Below are 18,701 nucleotides of genomic sequence, written 5' to 3'. Positions count from 1 at the left end.
CCATTTCAGCACAGAATAAGCGGATAACTATCAAAAATCTGTTTATTATAGAAAACTGTTTTCATGCATTTACATGCAAATCAATAAACCGGCTACGCAGACAACTGCGTTCATATGGGACTTGAAGATTTGTCAGATTTCTCGCAGGCAGTGACGTCACTGCCTATAGTTGTTCAAAAAGCCAACGGCAAATCTGTCTTAAGCTATACTGTTGTATCTCTTCTCGTGTCTGCAGAACATGAGCTTCAATTTTCGCAGTTTCTCTGCCAACTGCTTGGGTCGAGCGGAGACTTTTAAGCATTACTAAACGTCACACGCGGAGACATGTGCACATGAACAAAACTGAGAAAAGCCGGTTAAGGTGTTTACATGTCATGCGAAACCGGGGTAATGAGCTAAAAAAAACTACCCGTGCCAATCAGTTTTTGCTTACGCTGTTTATAGGCTTTCCCTGATTTTACGCATTTACATGACCCCACATGTTATCAGTTCATTAAGCATAATCGGCATGTAAACGCAAGGGGCAGTTTCCCAGACAAGGCTCATCCTAGTCCCAGACTACTTTGGAGCTGCCGTAATTTAAAAACAATGCACTGAGATATCTTAAAAAATATCACTACAAATTGTTTTGTCTCAAGATGCACACCAGTACTGTTTATATACATGTCCTAATATAACTAAGGCCTAGTCATGGATACCCTGTCCGGAAAACCACCCCTACCATATGTGATTTAAAATGAAACTATCATGTCTATTTATATTGTCAATGTCATTCTTTTCAACACAGACACACCAACTTTTCTATATGTTGAGGAGGTATTAAAGTGCACATTATTTTTGTTATTTACAGTGCACATGAACACTTTATATGGTGTATGATTATGATTAAAGAACAAGCGATGAAGCCACACATTCGCTTCTGCGAGAGGCATTCATTCACACAGACAGCTATTTAAACATTAAGCATATAGTTTATTTTATGTCACAGACACCCAAATAGTCACAGAAATGCAACAATTAAACAGTTAAAGTTCCCATATTATGAAAAACTAACTTTTTCTGGGTTTTGGGATGTTATTTTGTGTCTCTGATGCTTCCACACGCATACAAATTTGGAAAAAAATCCATCCATGCTGTTTTGAGTGAGATACAGGTTTCTGAATGTCCTCTGCCTTGAGTCTCAGATTGCGCGAGTTCAAACTCAGCTCCGTTGTGACGTAACTAGCCGTTTCGTCACATTCAGTTTGAATTTTCCCGCCCACCACCCCACTCGCAGGTCTCCACCCACCAGGTAGCTAGAGAGAGCACAGAGCAGTCAGTCACTTCTTCGCTGATACCCTCTGTGTTGTTATCATGTCTCACTGAAATAACAACGCTATTTGGATATTATGGATTATACTCCCGCCTACTTTTAAAAACAACGTTTTAACGCGTGGTTATTGGAACCCAGAGTAATCTTATATACAGTGTGTTACGACGCAAATAGTCATCAGATTGTAGGCGATAAGACCTTCATGCGAAATCTGATGTAAACAACAGACTATGTATCTATATTTCACGGATTATACGCATTTGTGGACAAAAATGGTCATTGGATGTATTTTATTGGACTTTCATGGATCATTCAAACATCTGAAACAGACTGGATTTGATTTGCGATCGTTGTATCAACACAAAAGGTAAGAAGTCGCGTTATATTTTGCATGTTGTCATCTTCTGTCACAAAATACTACATTTATGACGCTAGAGCATCTGTATCTCAAAACAGAGATCATACATCGATGCTAATCCCGTAAATTATACCTTTTAAATGTATAACTTAGTGATGTTAAAATTGTTTGTAAACAGTAGGCCAGGGCTATTCAATTGGCGGCCCGCGGGCCAAACCCACCCCCCAAGGTAATTTGATCCGGCCCTTTATGTAGTCTGTAAAATCTCTAAAATAAATGTAGTAAGTTAGACAACGGGCCGTACAGTTACGAGTTGATGCGCGTGCGTCTGTTTCATGCAGCATGAGCTGCAGAGTGCGAGTCACGTGACTGGTGCGAGCAGCTGTGTCACGTGATTATATTCGCGCTTTGGTCCACAAGTTCAAAGCGATCGCCTCCCCCGCTCGCGCCCGCGTCTCAAGACGTGATAGCTGACAGTGGTGAGTTAAGAGACCAGACTCTATGGTTGTTTTAACTTTATTTGTTGTATTTTCAGCTTAAAACACTGCCTTTTCCGACAATTGTTGTCTGATATGTTTATGCTTATCCACAATGACATTAACGTTAGATAAAGGAAACTCGTTGAAACGATTTTGTGAACTAGACAAAAAGATCCTGCAGTTTCTCCAAAATTCAAAGCAGACAAAGGCTCAAATATTATGCGAGTCATCGTTCTCACACAAGAATGCAATTAAAACGAGTAACAGTTAGTCGCCCATCGCTCACAGCCAGCACCTTCATCACTTTATGCGTATCATGCTGACAAACATACACCTGATTTTACTGCTCTTGCGAAATCTAAAAACATATTCTGTTTATTAGAAGGTAGCCTACTGTTTGCCAATTATTAAGATGGCTGTTGTAGTTTAAATAGGGCTACTGTAATAATTAGCTTTTGACAAAAAAACAGCATAAAACAATTTTGTTCCATATAAACTTTTTGTTATGTGCACTGAAGTGAGTAAATGAGTTAAATTCTCAATGAGTGTGATATGGATCTTATTTACCTATTTAAATGTAGAATAAAGCTTACTTGGGCATCTTACTTATGTTGTTATGCAATTTTAAAATACAACATATGAACATGTCTGGATGTAGAAAAAGCCTACTTTGACATCTAACAATGCACTTATGTTGTTGAATGCAGTTTCAAAATACATGTTTGTAGAAAAAGCCTATTGTACAATGCACTGATTTTGTTGTTATGCAGTTTCAAAATACAACATAAATATGTTTAAATGTAGAAAAATTTAGTCATCATCACTGTTATATCTACGGCCCCTCATTTAAGATACTTTTTATGAACTGGCCCCCACGACAAACTAATTGAATAGCCCTGCAGTAGGCTATATAGATATTTTTGCAGGCTAGATAGTTTACAGCGTGGTTTCGAAAGTTTAAAAAAATATTTAACGGCTTTATTTTACAATTCTACAAGAACTAAGTAATAGTGCTTTGCCAAACTAAAAGTTTTTTTGCCAAACTAACCGAGACCGGGCCTTACCGCCCTGGCTTTTCTGACGAGGCTAACCCCCGAGCCTCTTATAACTTTACGGTCCGGACCTCCCGTTAGCTTCTAGCAATTAGCATGCGGTCCACAAGCAGTATACATCCCCCACTGGGTCTTAATTTCTGTAATTTGCGAAAATAATGCGTTTGAAAATGTTTTATAATGGGAATATGTTAGTATTGTCCAGGGAAAATGAGTTTATGGTTGAGACTGCTAACGTTACATCACAATTGACTCTGGAATCATTGTGTGTCATGAGTTTCTTCTCCTGTAGTGTAACGTTACTTATTAGCGATACTTTTCTGCTTGATTTGTCTGTTGGCAACATAGACCGTTAATAATAATAATATATAAAATAACACAGTATGGTCTGTACTGCTCACGATATCACTATGCACGAGCACATGATGTTAGTAGTGGGGCGTGATCAAAGGAGCAGCAGCTCATAAATATGTAATGACTAGCTCAAAACGGCACAATCTGAAATGCCCTGAAACAGAGGCTCCTAGAGATGGGTAAAAATCTTTTCCTACAAGCTATTTCAAGCAAACAACTTTTGAAACATGCTTTATGGAACTCATACACATATTTAACTTGTGGAAAAGCAGTCATAAGATGGGCACTTTAATACATGTAGGGTAATGTGGACAGTCATCTGATTTGAAGAGAAACGACTGTTTACATTAGATTTGACTTGAACCATAACCTGTTATAATTTCCCATTGCTCTCTTTTATGGACAATTGTTGTTTAGGTGCAGCACCATTACTAGCACTAACTGGATTATCTTGGGCCAGTTTTTTTACTCCATGCCAGTTTATGACTCTCTTTGAGACTGCTGAATGATTAGCTAATCCTAACCTCACCCCAAATCTAATCCTAACCCCAACCAATGTGAGAGTCAAAGTTCAGCAGAAGTTAACACACCAGCATTACTTGTGATGTGCTCGCTGGACTTGTACTGTACCTCTTCAGGTGATAAAACAGATTTATCTTATTGGTTGATGTAACACCCAACATACCCGTACTTTCCGGACTATAAGTCGCTCCGGAGTATAAGTCACATCAGTCAAAAAATGCATCATGAAGAGGAAAAAACATATATAAGTCGCACTGGACTATAAGTCGCATTTATTTAAGAAATTATTTCACAAAATCCAAGCCCAAGAACAGAAATTTAATCTGTAAAGGCAAGTTATTCAACTAAACAATGGTTTTTCACTCACTCCAAACTAGGGCTCCACGATTGATCGCAAAAAGAATCACAATCTTGATTCATACATACATGCAATCCTCTTTGTAAATGACAGCGATTCTTTTGCATATACAGTATTTCCCTGTATTCAGATGCTGCATTCACGTTTTCACGTATTTACATTACAACAATCCAGAAGTTATGTCAGTCAAACTTGCTGACACCCACACAGTGTAAAACCAAACCTATTCATTCACCAATCAGACCCGGTTGTTTCTCTCCTCTATTCTCCTCATTTGCGGCGTTTGGCAGTCACTCGCATGACGTATAACAAAGCAGCAAACCTAAACACAGTCGGTTTACATGGTGGATTTGGAGCAGGAATTTTCACAAAAATCAGAGGAAAAACGAGCACCACTGCAGAAAGTCTTGGTGGCGACAGAGAGAGTGACGATGCAACAATATTGGTTACGAAAAAGTAAGGAAATAAGTTATCTCTGGCCGTTTTTATGAATAAATTTTGACATATAAGTCGCACCTGACTATAAGTCGCAGGACCAGCCAAACTATGGAAAAAAGTGTGCCTTATAGTCCGGAAAATACGGTAATCTGTGCATCATCTCATACCATTGCGTGTAATTTGTCAACAATTTCCCCATCTTCAATTGTTGACTTCACATTGATTTCAATACAATGACATGACTTTACTCAATCAATATGAAAGATATCAATGTAATATTTGAATAGAATGTTCAAGTTTTGTAGAATGACTTCAGGTGTAAAACAGTCAATTACAAAACTTGTTTGAGTTACCACAGGCAGGGTTACATATGGTGCAAGCAAAACTACAGACTGACTGTTATCGCAGTTATTTCTGCTGTGTGATAGGCTATTAGATTTAATCACAACGAGTAAAAATGTCCTCTTTATCAATATAAATTGAATTGCAATCCAGTTTTGAGATCATCCCAGAACCAGGCTGGGAACAGCGTCATGCAAATTTCATTCGGCACTTTGTTTGGCTGCGTTTGTGCTGTTAACTAATTTGCATAATTCCTTTAGGAAATTGGATGCTAAATAATACAGACAATGCATGCAATTAAACAACACAGTCAGTTAAGGTCATTCTCAGTGAATAGTCCTCTGAATGCCCTAAGAACTTTGATAGGCAACACGATCTAAAGGTAATAACAGAAGCAGAATATATTGGCTAGTTTTCATTATTATAGTCTAATAAGAAGCTTTACCTCGCTTATGCAGCCATCCCTCTTTCACGATGAGAACTTCACTCATGTTGTCTTCAGGTTGATGTCTTCCGTCTGGACATTCAGCAGATCAGGCGGTCTGTCGAAGATAGAAAACAGGGTGTCTAGCATAAAAGAAACCAAAACCAAAACCGAACTGCAGCGATAGACCTGAACGCACAGGATACCAATTTCATTTTGTTCTTAAAAAGCGTCCTTGACATTTTAAACAATTGCAAAATTTAACTATGTGCAATAAAATCACCACTAAACCATTTCACTGAGGAAGGAGAATAGACAATAGAAAAACAAGACATAAACATAACAAACAAACAAACAACAGGCCTTCACCATCATGGACAACAACAAGTTTGCAGGTTGATCTTAGCTGGTCTTTAAGAGGTAAACAGCACCGTGAAAAACAATGTTTTGATTTAACCAGCTAAGCAGGAAGTTGCAACCTTTCAAAGACCCTGTTACAGCACTGCAGCCCCTACAACAAAGCTGACAAGCACCCACTCAGGAAACATGTGTCCTCTCTACAGAAATGAATGAATGTAAAAACAACCACAGGAGATGGTTATTGTGTCCTGCGCATCTTAAACCTCACAGTTTCTCTTAATGAATTTATAAGCAGTCTAAATTGGAGGGCCACTATAATAGATTGTATCAGACAGTCTTGCATTGCATTATGATAAATGACACATTATTTTTTACACTGACTTTTAAACTGTATAACTGGCATCCCAGGTGAACGATTTTGTATACCTATGCTAGTATGTGAAGTCTATTAATTCTCAATAATACATGAAATACTCCATTTGTTTATTAGTTGCATCTGGTTCCTGGTAATCCAAATTTTTATTTATCTATAGTGAGCAGCAGTGGCGACAGGCGACTTCTCTTCCAAGGGGCGCGAATTCAAAATATGTGTTCGGAGTTTCATGTGTGTGGCTCGTCATGCATGATGTGTCAAGTCAAAATACGTGCCTGCTGCTCTGATTACATATGAGATTAAGCTAGTATCTGGCAAACGCAAGCCTCTTTTTAATCATAAACCCCTTTGAAACGTCTGTGGCAGGCACGTTTTTTGACATGACACGTGATGCACATAGTAGGGATGTTAACCATCGATCTTCAATTAATTGTCGATAAGAATTTAGCGCGCAAAAGTTAAACTACTAGCTATGATCACAACGATGCTCGATGCCAAGCACACGCATGTGGTTTTTAACGTCATGCGCGACGAGGCTGGCTGGCTGCCAACGCAACGAAATTACATCCGCAGTGGATCTGACAGGGTCCGACGCAGAAAATTAAAATACGTTTAGGACACTCAAAAAGCAAAGACCCTCTTCGGGGAAGCCTGCAAGATTAGCATAGCAACGCTGCTATACAGAGAAGGAGACCAGAAGCCGTTTTTAATGAACAGATTAAAATGTAATCTTAAATTATGGCAAGAAACTGTCAAATGTAAACTGTAACTGACTGACGTTACACCCTGAATGCCCGCAACATATATCACTGATCATCAATATTGACTGGCCGAGGTGCTGCGTGTTTTCTAATGGAAGGTTGGCATCTCCGTAATATAAGCATCTTTGCTGAAAGTACGTCTAAGCTGAGGTGACGACGAGAAAAGTGCCCTTCGTGTGCTTCTTGGATATAATTGCAAACAGCGTATCAACGACTCGGAAAGCGAGGTTAACAACTTGATAAATAACACTTGATGATAATAAAACTGTTATTTTGACATGGACTTTCATGCGTCTGTTGCAGAGTGCCCATGTGAGTTATACACTGTGTCTATTAATCATTATATTTCATTACGAGATAAGTTTAAATTGATGATTTTATCAAAACAACAACTACATTGACTCATTTTACAATCCCACTAGCATGTTATTTAGACAAAATAAAATCTTTTAATTCGCGTGAGGAAGCTGTCGTTTTTATGCACACTTTTATGTCATTGGCTATATGCCACTGCAGTGAAGGCTTATTGCACTATTACTGTTAACGATTATTCGATTGATTGATCGTTAATTTAAATGATCATCGAATATGGGAAATTGCATAAATTGACATCCCTAGCACGTAGGTTTACATGATGTGCCAAACACATATTTTAACAAGACGAGCCACACACATGACGGGCCAAACACATCTTTCGATGAGCTTCGCATTGTGTGCCCCTCGAAAAAGAAGCCATCGGCCGCCACTGGTAAGCAGCTACTGGTGTAGTCCATAGGGATGCTCCGATCGATCGGCCGATAATGCTTGATATGTTTCTCAATGAATTACGGTGAAATGCCGCCACATCCAAAAGCCAGAGGGCGCTCTCGTGCAGAAATTCAATATGCGCTTCAGACAAAAAACAATACACACGCAGCTATGACACGCAGCTACAGGAAATGGCTTAAGGATATATTTATATTGCTGTTCTTCAAACCTTTTCAGGTATTTTTATTATAATAAAGAATATGTATAATGATTATGTTTGACGAGTGTCGCTTTTTCAAATGCATGTTATAAATGAGTCAAACTAACAGTGATTTCAGATTGATAAGGACTTACTGATCAAAAGCTGTAGTACATGAAATAGTTGTAAATAATATCAGCTGTCCGATTTAGAATAGTGATCGGCCACATATTTTTAGTGGAGATCGACATTGATAGGAGCACCCCTGGTAGTTTAGCATAATATCATTATATGATAAATATCATTTTCTTGTATGACTTCTGTGAACCCGGAGATTATGTCAATATCTGGTTAGATGGATTATTTCAATACAATGATAAATATAACAAACTTACTTTAAAGCAACACTTAAGAGTTTTTGCTCTTTGCTCCCCCTACAGGTTGGAAGCGGAATTGTCCATTAGCACTGTCGTAAATAATTTAGCCTACTTTTCTTTTCTTTTCGTCGCCTCCTTCGAAATGAAACCCTTCCTTTTCTTTGCAGGCTCCACCATGATTGATGAGAATTGAAAAGCTGCATGAATGCTAGGTAATGGTATCTTTCTTTTATATGTACCTGCCGAGTATGCTACACCCACAGCCTGCAGCAGAGGTGGAAAGTAACAAATTACATTTACTTACGTTACTGTAATTGAGTAGTTTTTAAAATCTATTCTGTACTTTTACTTAAGTATGTTTTGTTTAAAGTATTGTACTTCACTACATTTTAAATCATATCCGTTACTGAGTAAAAAAAAAGTTGAAAAAAAATGCAAGGTGATAAAGAGGTGCCATGGATGATTGATTGATGGGTGGGGGAACGCGCAAAATGAACCATGGAGACGGACGAGACAGGCGCGTGCAAAAGCAGACCCTCAATTCAATTCGTATGAAAGAAACCCCTGGCCATATTTAAGAGACAACCTTCTACTGACGCGAAGCAATTGTTTCATTCCTATGAAAGGTAGGATTCATGCTCTTGAGTACGAAATTGCAGACCGGGTTTTTACCGCTCATTTGCACGAGGTCTAGCAGCTTCGCATCAAGTCAAACACAACTTAGGAACGTCCTCGAGAATGCGCAGGTCATTAGACATTGCAGAGAGAGAGAGAGAGAATAAAGGTCTAGACATCAGACATTCCATAAATGTTTCATTAAAAAGCTTTTTATTTTATTAACTTTTTGTTATTGCACTTTAATTGTAAAAATGTTCCTACAACTAGTTTGAGATTTATATTCCCTCGTCGTTTTTGAACTATACTCACCTCTCCCCACTGTAAAAAAAAGTAACTTTTTACTTTGACTTTTACTTTTTACTTTTACTTGAGTAAACCAGTAACTTTACTTTTACTTAAGTAAAATATTATTAAAGTAACTTTACTTTTACTTGAGTACAATATTTTATTACTTTTTCCACCTCTGGCCTGCAGGATGCTCCACTGGCGTAAAGCAAGTTTTTGTAGTTTGCACTCGAAATACAGGACCGCGACCCGACGGTTGGAAACTTCTTTAGTGCGGTTTTGGCCGATAGAGGACTGCAAAGCGAATGTGAAAGTGCCGTTCACCCTGTTTCGAGTGGATGAACGACTGAAACTTTTTTGGAAACGTTATTTTAAGGTTAAAAAACTCTTTGGTGTTGCTTTATCATCTGAAATGCACCCAAATTGTCTTGCTAATCATTTCCCACTCAAACAAATAATAAATAAAAGACGTCATGATGTTAATTCCACTGTTTATGCTAAAGAACCATGCCATTCACAACATAAAACTTTGGTACAAAACATGTCGAAACTTTTTGGATAAATTATTAAGCATTAAAATTGGTCATAATGAACTGCTACTCAATTAAAGGCTTTAAAAGTTTTGATCTTTAAATACATTTCTTTTCCCTCCAAAAGAAATTATACTGGTTTCAAATAACATGACGGTAAGTAATTGCTAACAGAAGTTTTGGGGTTCAGACGTCAAGGTAAACTATTTTACCTTTATTTTAACATAGGGCTAAAAGGGCAACTGAACTTGAAGCTTGTTAAAATGCCTGGCAAGAACATCTGCACACCAGCATACATAACACAACAGATGCCAGTTACCAGCAACGCTTCACTTTTTAAAAAAAAGAGTGTTTATAAATAGTTTTACTAAATTTTACATTGCATTTTTAGTAAACTACTGAAAAGCAGAATTAGAACTGACAGATAAGGGAAGCGCATTTATTGACCAAGATTTCTGAGGTCTGTCCATAGAAACCTGCACCCTTGATGCACCCCACAGTAACGTAGCCTCTGGCTGCTTGGAATGCAGTGAGAATGAGCAACGCTCCCCAGCCTCAGAACCGTCTGGAACAACAACCTTATGTGACCCGCACCTCCCCCTGCCTTCTGGCCCAAACATCAGCTCCTCTGAACTGCAGGTATCCTTCTGACACCAGCACTCACGTGAGCACACACATCCAACCATCCCCGAGATACCGATGCACAAGCAGAGAAACTGTCCAAAAAGCTACCCGACATGCAATCGCATAATCATTGAGAATACACACTAAAGAAGAACTTACTCGCAACGATGCCAAGCAAACACCATAGACCTACAACTCTCAGGCACAACTAGCTTCCATCTGTCTGTCTGTCCCACACAAGTACACTCTCAAACACACACACACACACACACACACACACACCAGGCAAGTATCATGTGTGTCGGATACACTGTCAGCCTCCGGTGCTGCCACTGCAGCTCGTCTCCGAGCCCAGCCCCTCCCAAAAGCAGCCATGCTGCAGAAGAAAAAGAGAGAGTTAAAAAAAGTGGGCGGGCGGCCAAGCCTGTGCTCACTGCAGTACTCCATATGAACTCAATGGCCTCACGCGGGGTCACGTGGCATGAATGAAGCGAAAGAGTGAGGAAAAAAAAGCCCCCGGGGAGGCCACTGAGGCCACCCGCCTCATTCAACATTTTATACCCATGCTCGTGGCTCAAAGATAGGAAGTGAGGGAGAAAAAAGCATCAGTAACCCAATTTTGGGGGTTTAAATGGCATGTTTTACACTAGCAACTCAACACATGCGTTTGCCAAGTAAGGTTGTCTTTGTTGAGTTATATGCTGTTAAACATACAGTGCTTAACACATTTATTAGACCACCTGTCTATTTGTCTCAAAAATCATCAAGCATCATGAAGAAGAGTTTCATCATTTTAAACAGAAGGGAGGAATGTCAAACTGAACTGAAAATTTTTTATACCCAAATTTCAGGTGGCACATTCTTCATATTTTAGAGGACATAAATCAAGCAGATTTTTGCATATTTTCGATTACTGATAATACTGTCTTCCTGTGCTTCAGATTACGATGTAACACCAAAAAAGTGTTAGCAGCGAAAAGACAGACGTAGAGAACTGTGTGTCTGCTGTTGCACGCTGTCTGAATAAATTAGTAAGTGATATTTGGATTGAATTAAAATAGTATTTTTTAAGGTATAGGATACACTAAAGCCAAGGATACACTACACAATTTTTGTCTGTCCAAGACGAAAGATTGCCACCGTGAAGCAATCGTCGTGATTTTTTTTATCGTGGCTCATAATCAGTGCTATGTCGTACAGTGGGAGAGGATTATGGCCGTTTTCCCGGTCTTGCGACCAAAGATAGCCTACAATAGTTTTCTGACAGTGTCAGAAAAATTCAGCATGATCAACGCACAGTGTGTTTGCTGCTACGAGCTATGTAGCGGTATTTATTTACCATTAGCGCATGCTGATGACGTTGCGCTAACGTGTGTCGGAAGATTCAATAGGTTTCATCATCGTACAGTCTATGCTTGTCGTACCAAACACTCCATGGCCCTGTCCCAAATGGCACACTCCGGACTTGTGGTCCTCCTCAGAGTCCACACTTTGATGACATCATGTAGTGCAGACCCTAGGGACCCTTGGCGAAAGTCCAAGAGGGTGCATCAAAGTCGTATTTTGGGACAAACTCGAGCGTCACGCCGGAAATAGGAATAGAAGTTGCCAATTAGTGTGAACTCCTTCCTTCCGTCGTCTGATTGGTCTGATTTCTCTTTTATAGGACTTCTGGGTTGGTAGAGTGCGCGAAGCCTGCTGCAGTGCGGGCTTCGCCGAAGACTGCATCAAGGGGGCAAAGGAGGCGCTGATGAGCACACTTCAAAGCGTAAAAATGACAGATGGGACACCTTACGGACTCGTAGACTAAGCGAGCATGCGCAATTTAAGGCCACGAGACCGAAAGTCCACATGAAGTGCACCATTTGGGTCAGGGCCCATGTAGGATGGCAATCCTGCTGTGTATCCCGGGCTTAAGAGAATTGATATCATATTGTATCATGAAAAGATATCCGATTTACAACCCTTTTGGACATCTAAATAAAATAAAATAATAAAAAGCTTTACTATTTTTCTGCCTTTCTTATAAAACTGTAAATTTGAAAAACAATTATTCTATTAATAGCATTAGAAATATTACTGTGACTAAAGAGCTTAAACACACTGCTGGATTAACCATTACAGAAACATGAACAATACTGCTAGTTTATGGCAGCTATGACACAAACCTTACATTGCCTGGTGGTATAATACATTTGCATGTAGCATGGTGGCCGCTGCTCATAAGAGGGTAAGATTGAAGAAACTAGTTTAAAGACAAAGCAATATTTTCAGCTCTCATAGTGTGATTTCTCTACAATTCACACTTGGTCCCGACAGAATAGAAGCCAACACTTAATGTTATGTGCTAATTAGAGGACATTATTTACCAGACCAAATATAAAACTATTTTCCAGATACAACTTCTGAATTATTCTAGGAAAATAACACAGCGCTGAATTACTGCTTTTAGAGGTCTGTTTGTTTTTATGTTTGGTCCCTTAGCAACCGCTATCCCCCTGCTTGAGAATGGACCACCTTGAGAGAACTGCCAGATTTTTCAGCATGAGGACGAGAAGGTTTTCCTTAAGAATTGACCAAAATGGAGGACACGCTTTCTTCTCTCAACAAATGCACAGCCTTTGAGAAGTGGGCGCTGACCAAAACATTTCTAAATTAATTAAATTCCCTAATAATTAAGAATTTATCAAATGTGAGAAAAGGCACGGCCGGCTAGTTCTCAGGACTTACATTCCCAGGACTTACGGAGGCACATATTAAAGGATTATCTTGTTTTGGTTGTTTCATATTGTGATTCTAATATTACTTCTTGACTTTGAGCTTTAGGGCAAATGACAGTCCCTGTTATATTACTGAGGGCTTTATAATTAAGGCTGTTTCCTACATTGTAATTGTCTATTGGTAAGGCGTATATTACACCGAACAGTCACCACCACATTATACAAATGTCCAATTCCAGACAAAAGGGCACATCCATACCTGCAATGCATAAATCATACACTGTGATAAATGGTTACATGTATGTAAGGGCGTTGGAACGACCAGTAACTGGACTGCTCTCAGTCGAAAAATGATTTTAATAGCATTGCAGGTTGTCTGAAGAAATTTGTGATGCACAAAAGGGCTTTAAACTGCATGAATTATAGGAATGTATCAATGTGTCCACTTATAAGCAGAACATTGCCGTGCATCGACCAATTGTTGAAAAAACGTCCAATGATCAGGGAATAATATCCTAGCAATCAAAAGGGGCAAGAAAAACGCAACAGAATGCATACTTTGTAATTATTTTAAATTGGGTGACAATGACAACAGGATGCACCTCAAGGATTTCTTGACAAAATAATTGAATTATTTAATTAAGGAGTAAAAAGCAAAAACTTTCAGTATTTTGGACATTTTGTAATGGTGCATCCTTAATTTCGAATATGAAAAAATGGTTTTGTCTCCTTAATATATTTATCATAGTGTGGCACATCACAATACAGTCACCTTCTGACTAGTCTCGCGTAGCCAGACCTTCAATACTGAAGGTCTGGTGTTTTTCGCTGCTTTTTCTGGACAAAGCCTGCCCACGAGCTGTTTGACCAACATGTCAAACAACCAATCACAGTTTGTTTCATCTAGCGTCACGTTTCGGACTCCCCACAATAACGAGTCGGCTGGCAACAAGTCAGTTATTGAAATAACCAGCCGCAATCGAATAGCATCTAAATAAACAACATTACTCACCATAGGACAACGTTGTGCACTTCATCAACAGCCACACCAATGAGACGATCCCGTTAAACGTCTGTTTGAAGCATATCTCTCCACTTTTTAACACATACAAGCAATTCAGGAGAACCAAACTTTTTGACTCCACTAACTGCCTCAAGCAAAACTCTGGGACGTCTTTTAGAGAGTCTATGGTGCGAACTTTGCATATTTTTGAGAATCCAATGTTTAGCTGATCATGATAACTGCTCATTATTATCCACGTGAACACGACTGATTCTCTTCCTCAATGGAACGTCAGAGCTTTGTTTTCCAGGGACCGAAACTAATCGCGACACTCGCGTCTCCTGGAAATCCGTTTTTTTTCAACCAATCAAAGACGACTTTAACATTCTCACAGGGTTTCCAGAAAAGTGTACGAAAAACATCAGACGTTCAGCCAACAGTTTGTGGGCGTGACGTCTGAGGCTGAGACTACCTTCTTTTGACTTTTCCAGTGGCGGCCAGAATAACAAAATATGTGTTCAGGGTATCATGTGTGTGGCTCATCAGGTCAAATATGTGTGAACCTATTTGCATTGCGTGTCATGTCAAAATACAGTATGTGCCTGCGCAAATTTATTCACACTGCAAGTCTAGCATGGAAACTATGGACCTTTTTTGCCCCTGAAATACAGAACCAATCACAGAACAGGGAGGGGGCAGCAAGACGATGACAGTGTTCTAAGTAGTTTTGAATGCAAGTTTATTTAAAAAAGAGCAACTTTTGGTGTTAAACAATTTCATATCCAAGAAAGATGTTTGGATATGGCAAGACATGATAACCACAAAGTTTTATAGGACCAACCTGCTAGGCATCATCGTCGACAAAGTCCATTTAACTTATAAATGGTAAGTGGTATTTATTAATATCATATTGTCATTATGCCTGTACTGTAGTTGTCACAGTGCCACTAAAATGTGTTGCTTTTCAATATCAATATACAGCTACCGGATTAGTTGCATAGCTTTCAGCTGTGTGCACTCGTAACCGATAAAAGTCGTTTACGTTTGAATTGATGTCGCTCTACATACGTCATCTGGTATAATTGAAACGATTGGCTATGAGCTACGTACAGACGCATTTAATAGACATTCGTAGGGCACAATAAACGGCTCTGGGAATTTCGTAAACCACGCCTCAAATACGAGAAAATGAGCATATGGTTCCCAGACCAGGTCTCATTCTCTATGAGACTGGTCTGGTGTTTGCCAGGCTATTTTACACATGAGATTAAGCGAGTATCTAGCAAACACAAACGTCTCTTTTATCATAAACCTTTATGAAGCGTCTGTGCAGGCACATATTTTGACATGATGCGCAATGCACATACTAGTTCGCATGGTGCAACAAACACATATTTTGACATGACAAGTCAGACACAAACACATGATGATGTTCTGATGAGTTTCACATTCATTCCATAATTTCACCAAGTAGGATGTGATCCTGGATCAACATCAACACCATTGTTTGTCCTGGATCAACATTTTCATTAACCAATCAGATTGCAGGATCAGGATTAGGGTGTGTGTTAGATTAAAGCAACACTATGTATTTTTCATGTAAGATTGACTTCTGCCTCCCCCATGTGGTTGAAAAGCGCAACAGTGCCTGGCATCAGACACTCTTCTGCAGGCAGGGGGAGGGGTGGGGCCGTGCGCTCTACCCGACCATGCGACTTTCAGATTGTGCTTGTAGCAGCTAGGAGGCTGCTCAGGTTGCAGCAGCAGTAGAATTCGTCCAGTTAATAGTTGTTCTATCACTGAAATAATTTTAGAGACATTATTTAAAGGTCGAAAAACTTCATAGTGTTGCTTTAAGGTTTAGGAGTGGGTTAGGGGATTAAAAAATTCTTAAACTATTATTTCACACTAATTTGAGAGGTAAAATGGTTAGGGTTTGAGTTTAGGGTAAGTTGGGGTTTCTTTGATTAAAGTGTTGATCCAAGGCGTTTTCCTCACTAGTCATGAGTTTTTAAACTTGCTTCATATTTAAATCTCACAAGTTTATTTAAAGGGGACAAAGAAAGAAAAACCATTTTTACCTTGTCTTTGTTGAGTAATGGTAGTCTACCCACATTCACGAACATACAAAAAGTGCTAGACATGCTAAACATCTCAGTCTCATAGAAATTCCTCTTTTAGAAATGTCAGCCAGAAAACGGCCCAATCTGAAAAACTGATGCTTATGACATCACAGGCATCTAACTGCCCCTCCACTTTAAAATAATTGGCTAAATTTTTTGAGTGGCAGCAAGGTCAGCCAATCAGTAATGAGATTGCAAGTTAAGCCAGTAGGGGGAGCCAAATAGGTGCAAAACCACTTGTTTAAAATCCCCCACCCTAATAGAGCTATCTGAGAGAGGTTTTTAGGAAGCTTCTAAGGCATTACAGACCCAAACAAAAACATTTTTGTCTACATGTCACATCACAGAACAAGGATAAATACTCCGTTCAATCATTCTATGTCACCTTTAAAGGCAAGTGGTTCTGTAAGTTTAAGGCCTAAATTCATCAGAAACTGTGACTGCAAAGCAAGTGAATAAAAAAAATGAGTTTTCTTCCTATTTGTAAATTGTGGTCTGTGTCTGTCAACATATTTCAAACACAACACAAACAGCACTGTAAATTCACATTTCTGAAAAGGACAAATTTGCTGGTTGTGGCTGATATCTCTGATTACTGAATGCATCGGTTTTAGACTTTTAATATATCAAATAAGTTATCTTCCTTTAGAAGATGTTGCAGCATCTATAACCATTCTAAACTAGCAAGCTGGCACTTTGACATGGACTGATTCATTATTTAAAATAAAAAAAATCAAATTTCAGCAAATGTTTAGACAAAGATCATTTTTTACAGAAATGTCTGATGTGCAACATCTCACAACATAAAAAAAATACTGTAGCACACATAAAGCAAACTATAGTACAATTATAGATACTACAGTGTTTTTGAACCTTACCGTAGTAAATATTAAAACTATAGTATTTACTACAGTTTATCAATTAATTTACTTAATATTAGAGAATACTGTATAAACATATCAAACCAGTGACTTGTGACATGGACAATTACTACTAAATCATAATGTAATGCTTTTGCCTATTTGATTAGATGTGTAATTTTGATAGGTGAGAAAAGATCAATGTCAGAGTCCAACATTATTACACAAAGTTCAGTGAAAAAACATTAAACATTTGTTACAGTATGCCGGTTAGGTTTAAAGCTTTTAAGAGCCAAACACATTGGTAAAAACCCTTGTTTCACTACTGTACACGACCACGTTCCTATCCAGATTGAAATGTATTATCACTGTTTGAATAATTTGAGTGTTAAGGTTGACATCACTAACTTACTGTATTTAATGTTTTACCAGACCAAAAGCTCGCTATTTAAATGACAGGATAAAGCTTCTGGCCAGATGAGGAGCTTCTCTTATCGCCGTTTTCGTTTACGCTCGCGATTTTACAACAACAGTTGAGTAAACTCAAGCACCCCGAGAGTCATACAGCCAAGACCAAGCCTAATGAAAACCACCTTATGTTGAGACCAGCCCAGATAATGAATTTTACCTTGCATACTAAACATCAATTAGTCCGTCCTATCGGCTTCATGTCTGACTAGAAATTCGCCGTTTGACACACATAAGAAATGAATACATCTCAATATGCATATACTGTACAGATCTTACCCCAATACTTTAGTTGCGACTTTGGTTCATTTCACAATTTCCTCTTTGCGTCTTATCGTGCAACCTATTTCCATCAGTGTTGTTGTGGGTCCTGCAGAAGACGTCCCGCACCTAAAATCTCTCTCTCCAGCTTGATGTGCTTATCATCCTTCGTCTCGTTCGGCTTTCCCTCCGTAGATTTCAGTGCGATGCAGTTAGAGGCGATGAGTTGCGCACGCAGTGACGTCAGATTTCCTTAAACAGACCTAACATTTCCTTAAAGAGACCTACACTCTTACAAATACATTGTAAAATATATATAAATAAATTTAAAGAGCTGTCAGGGTGGAACTTATCAATTAAAGGATGTTGGTCACTATCACTTAAAACCTGAATTCATCCACACCTATAAAGCCACACAAGAACAGGGCTGGTAGTGCTTAAACTTACTGATCATTATAATTATTATAGACGTAAACCTTTCAGAAACACAGGATATTTGAAGATAGAGATTGTTTATGTTCAAAACTGAAGGTTTCTTTGTTTTTTGAAATATTAAAATATATATTCATTTAAAAATATATTCATTTAAAAATATGTCTAATCCTTATAATAATCATATGTTCATTTTGGACCTCCCAACTGGAATGGTCCTGGATTAGCCTGGATGCTTGCACGCAGTATTGGGTGTAACTAGTTTCTAAGTAATTAGTTACTGTGATATAATTACTTTTCCCTTAAAAAAGAAAAATTAGG

At 38.7% G+C, this 18,701-nt stretch overlaps 1 protein-coding gene across 3 annotated transcripts in view; it reads right to left on the bottom strand.

Moving 5' to 3' along the window:
• The window catches only part of LOC141350433 (RAC-alpha serine/threonine-protein kinase), a 39,727-nt gene extending 21,366 nt beyond the window's left edge, over positions 1-18,361 (bottom strand). Inside the window, exons 1-2 of one of the 3 annotated variants that reach the window (XM_073855531.1) lie at positions 17,967-18,361; positions 5,661-5,757 (exon numbers count right to left, since the gene is read on the bottom strand). In XM_073855531.1, the coding sequence (XP_073711632.1) occupies positions 5,661-5,706 (46 nt within the window). In that variant the 5' untranslated portion in view covers positions 5,707-5,757; positions 17,967-18,361. Of the gene's footprint in view, positions 1-5,660; positions 5,758-10,672; positions 10,833-17,966 lie in introns of those variants that run through there. The other 2 variants (XM_073855534.1, XM_073855532.1) reach the window with 2 other exon arrangements.
• Between the last annotated feature and the right edge of the window lie 340 nt (positions 18,362-18,701).

Source organism: Misgurnus anguillicaudatus, chromosome 18 (genome assembly GCF_027580225.2).
Source record: "Misgurnus anguillicaudatus chromosome 18, ASM2758022v2, whole genome shotgun sequence".
Lineage (NCBI taxonomy): Eukaryota > Metazoa > Chordata > Actinopteri > Cypriniformes > Cobitidae > Misgurnus > Misgurnus anguillicaudatus.
This window is presented reverse-complemented; position numbering and strand designations above follow the sequence as displayed.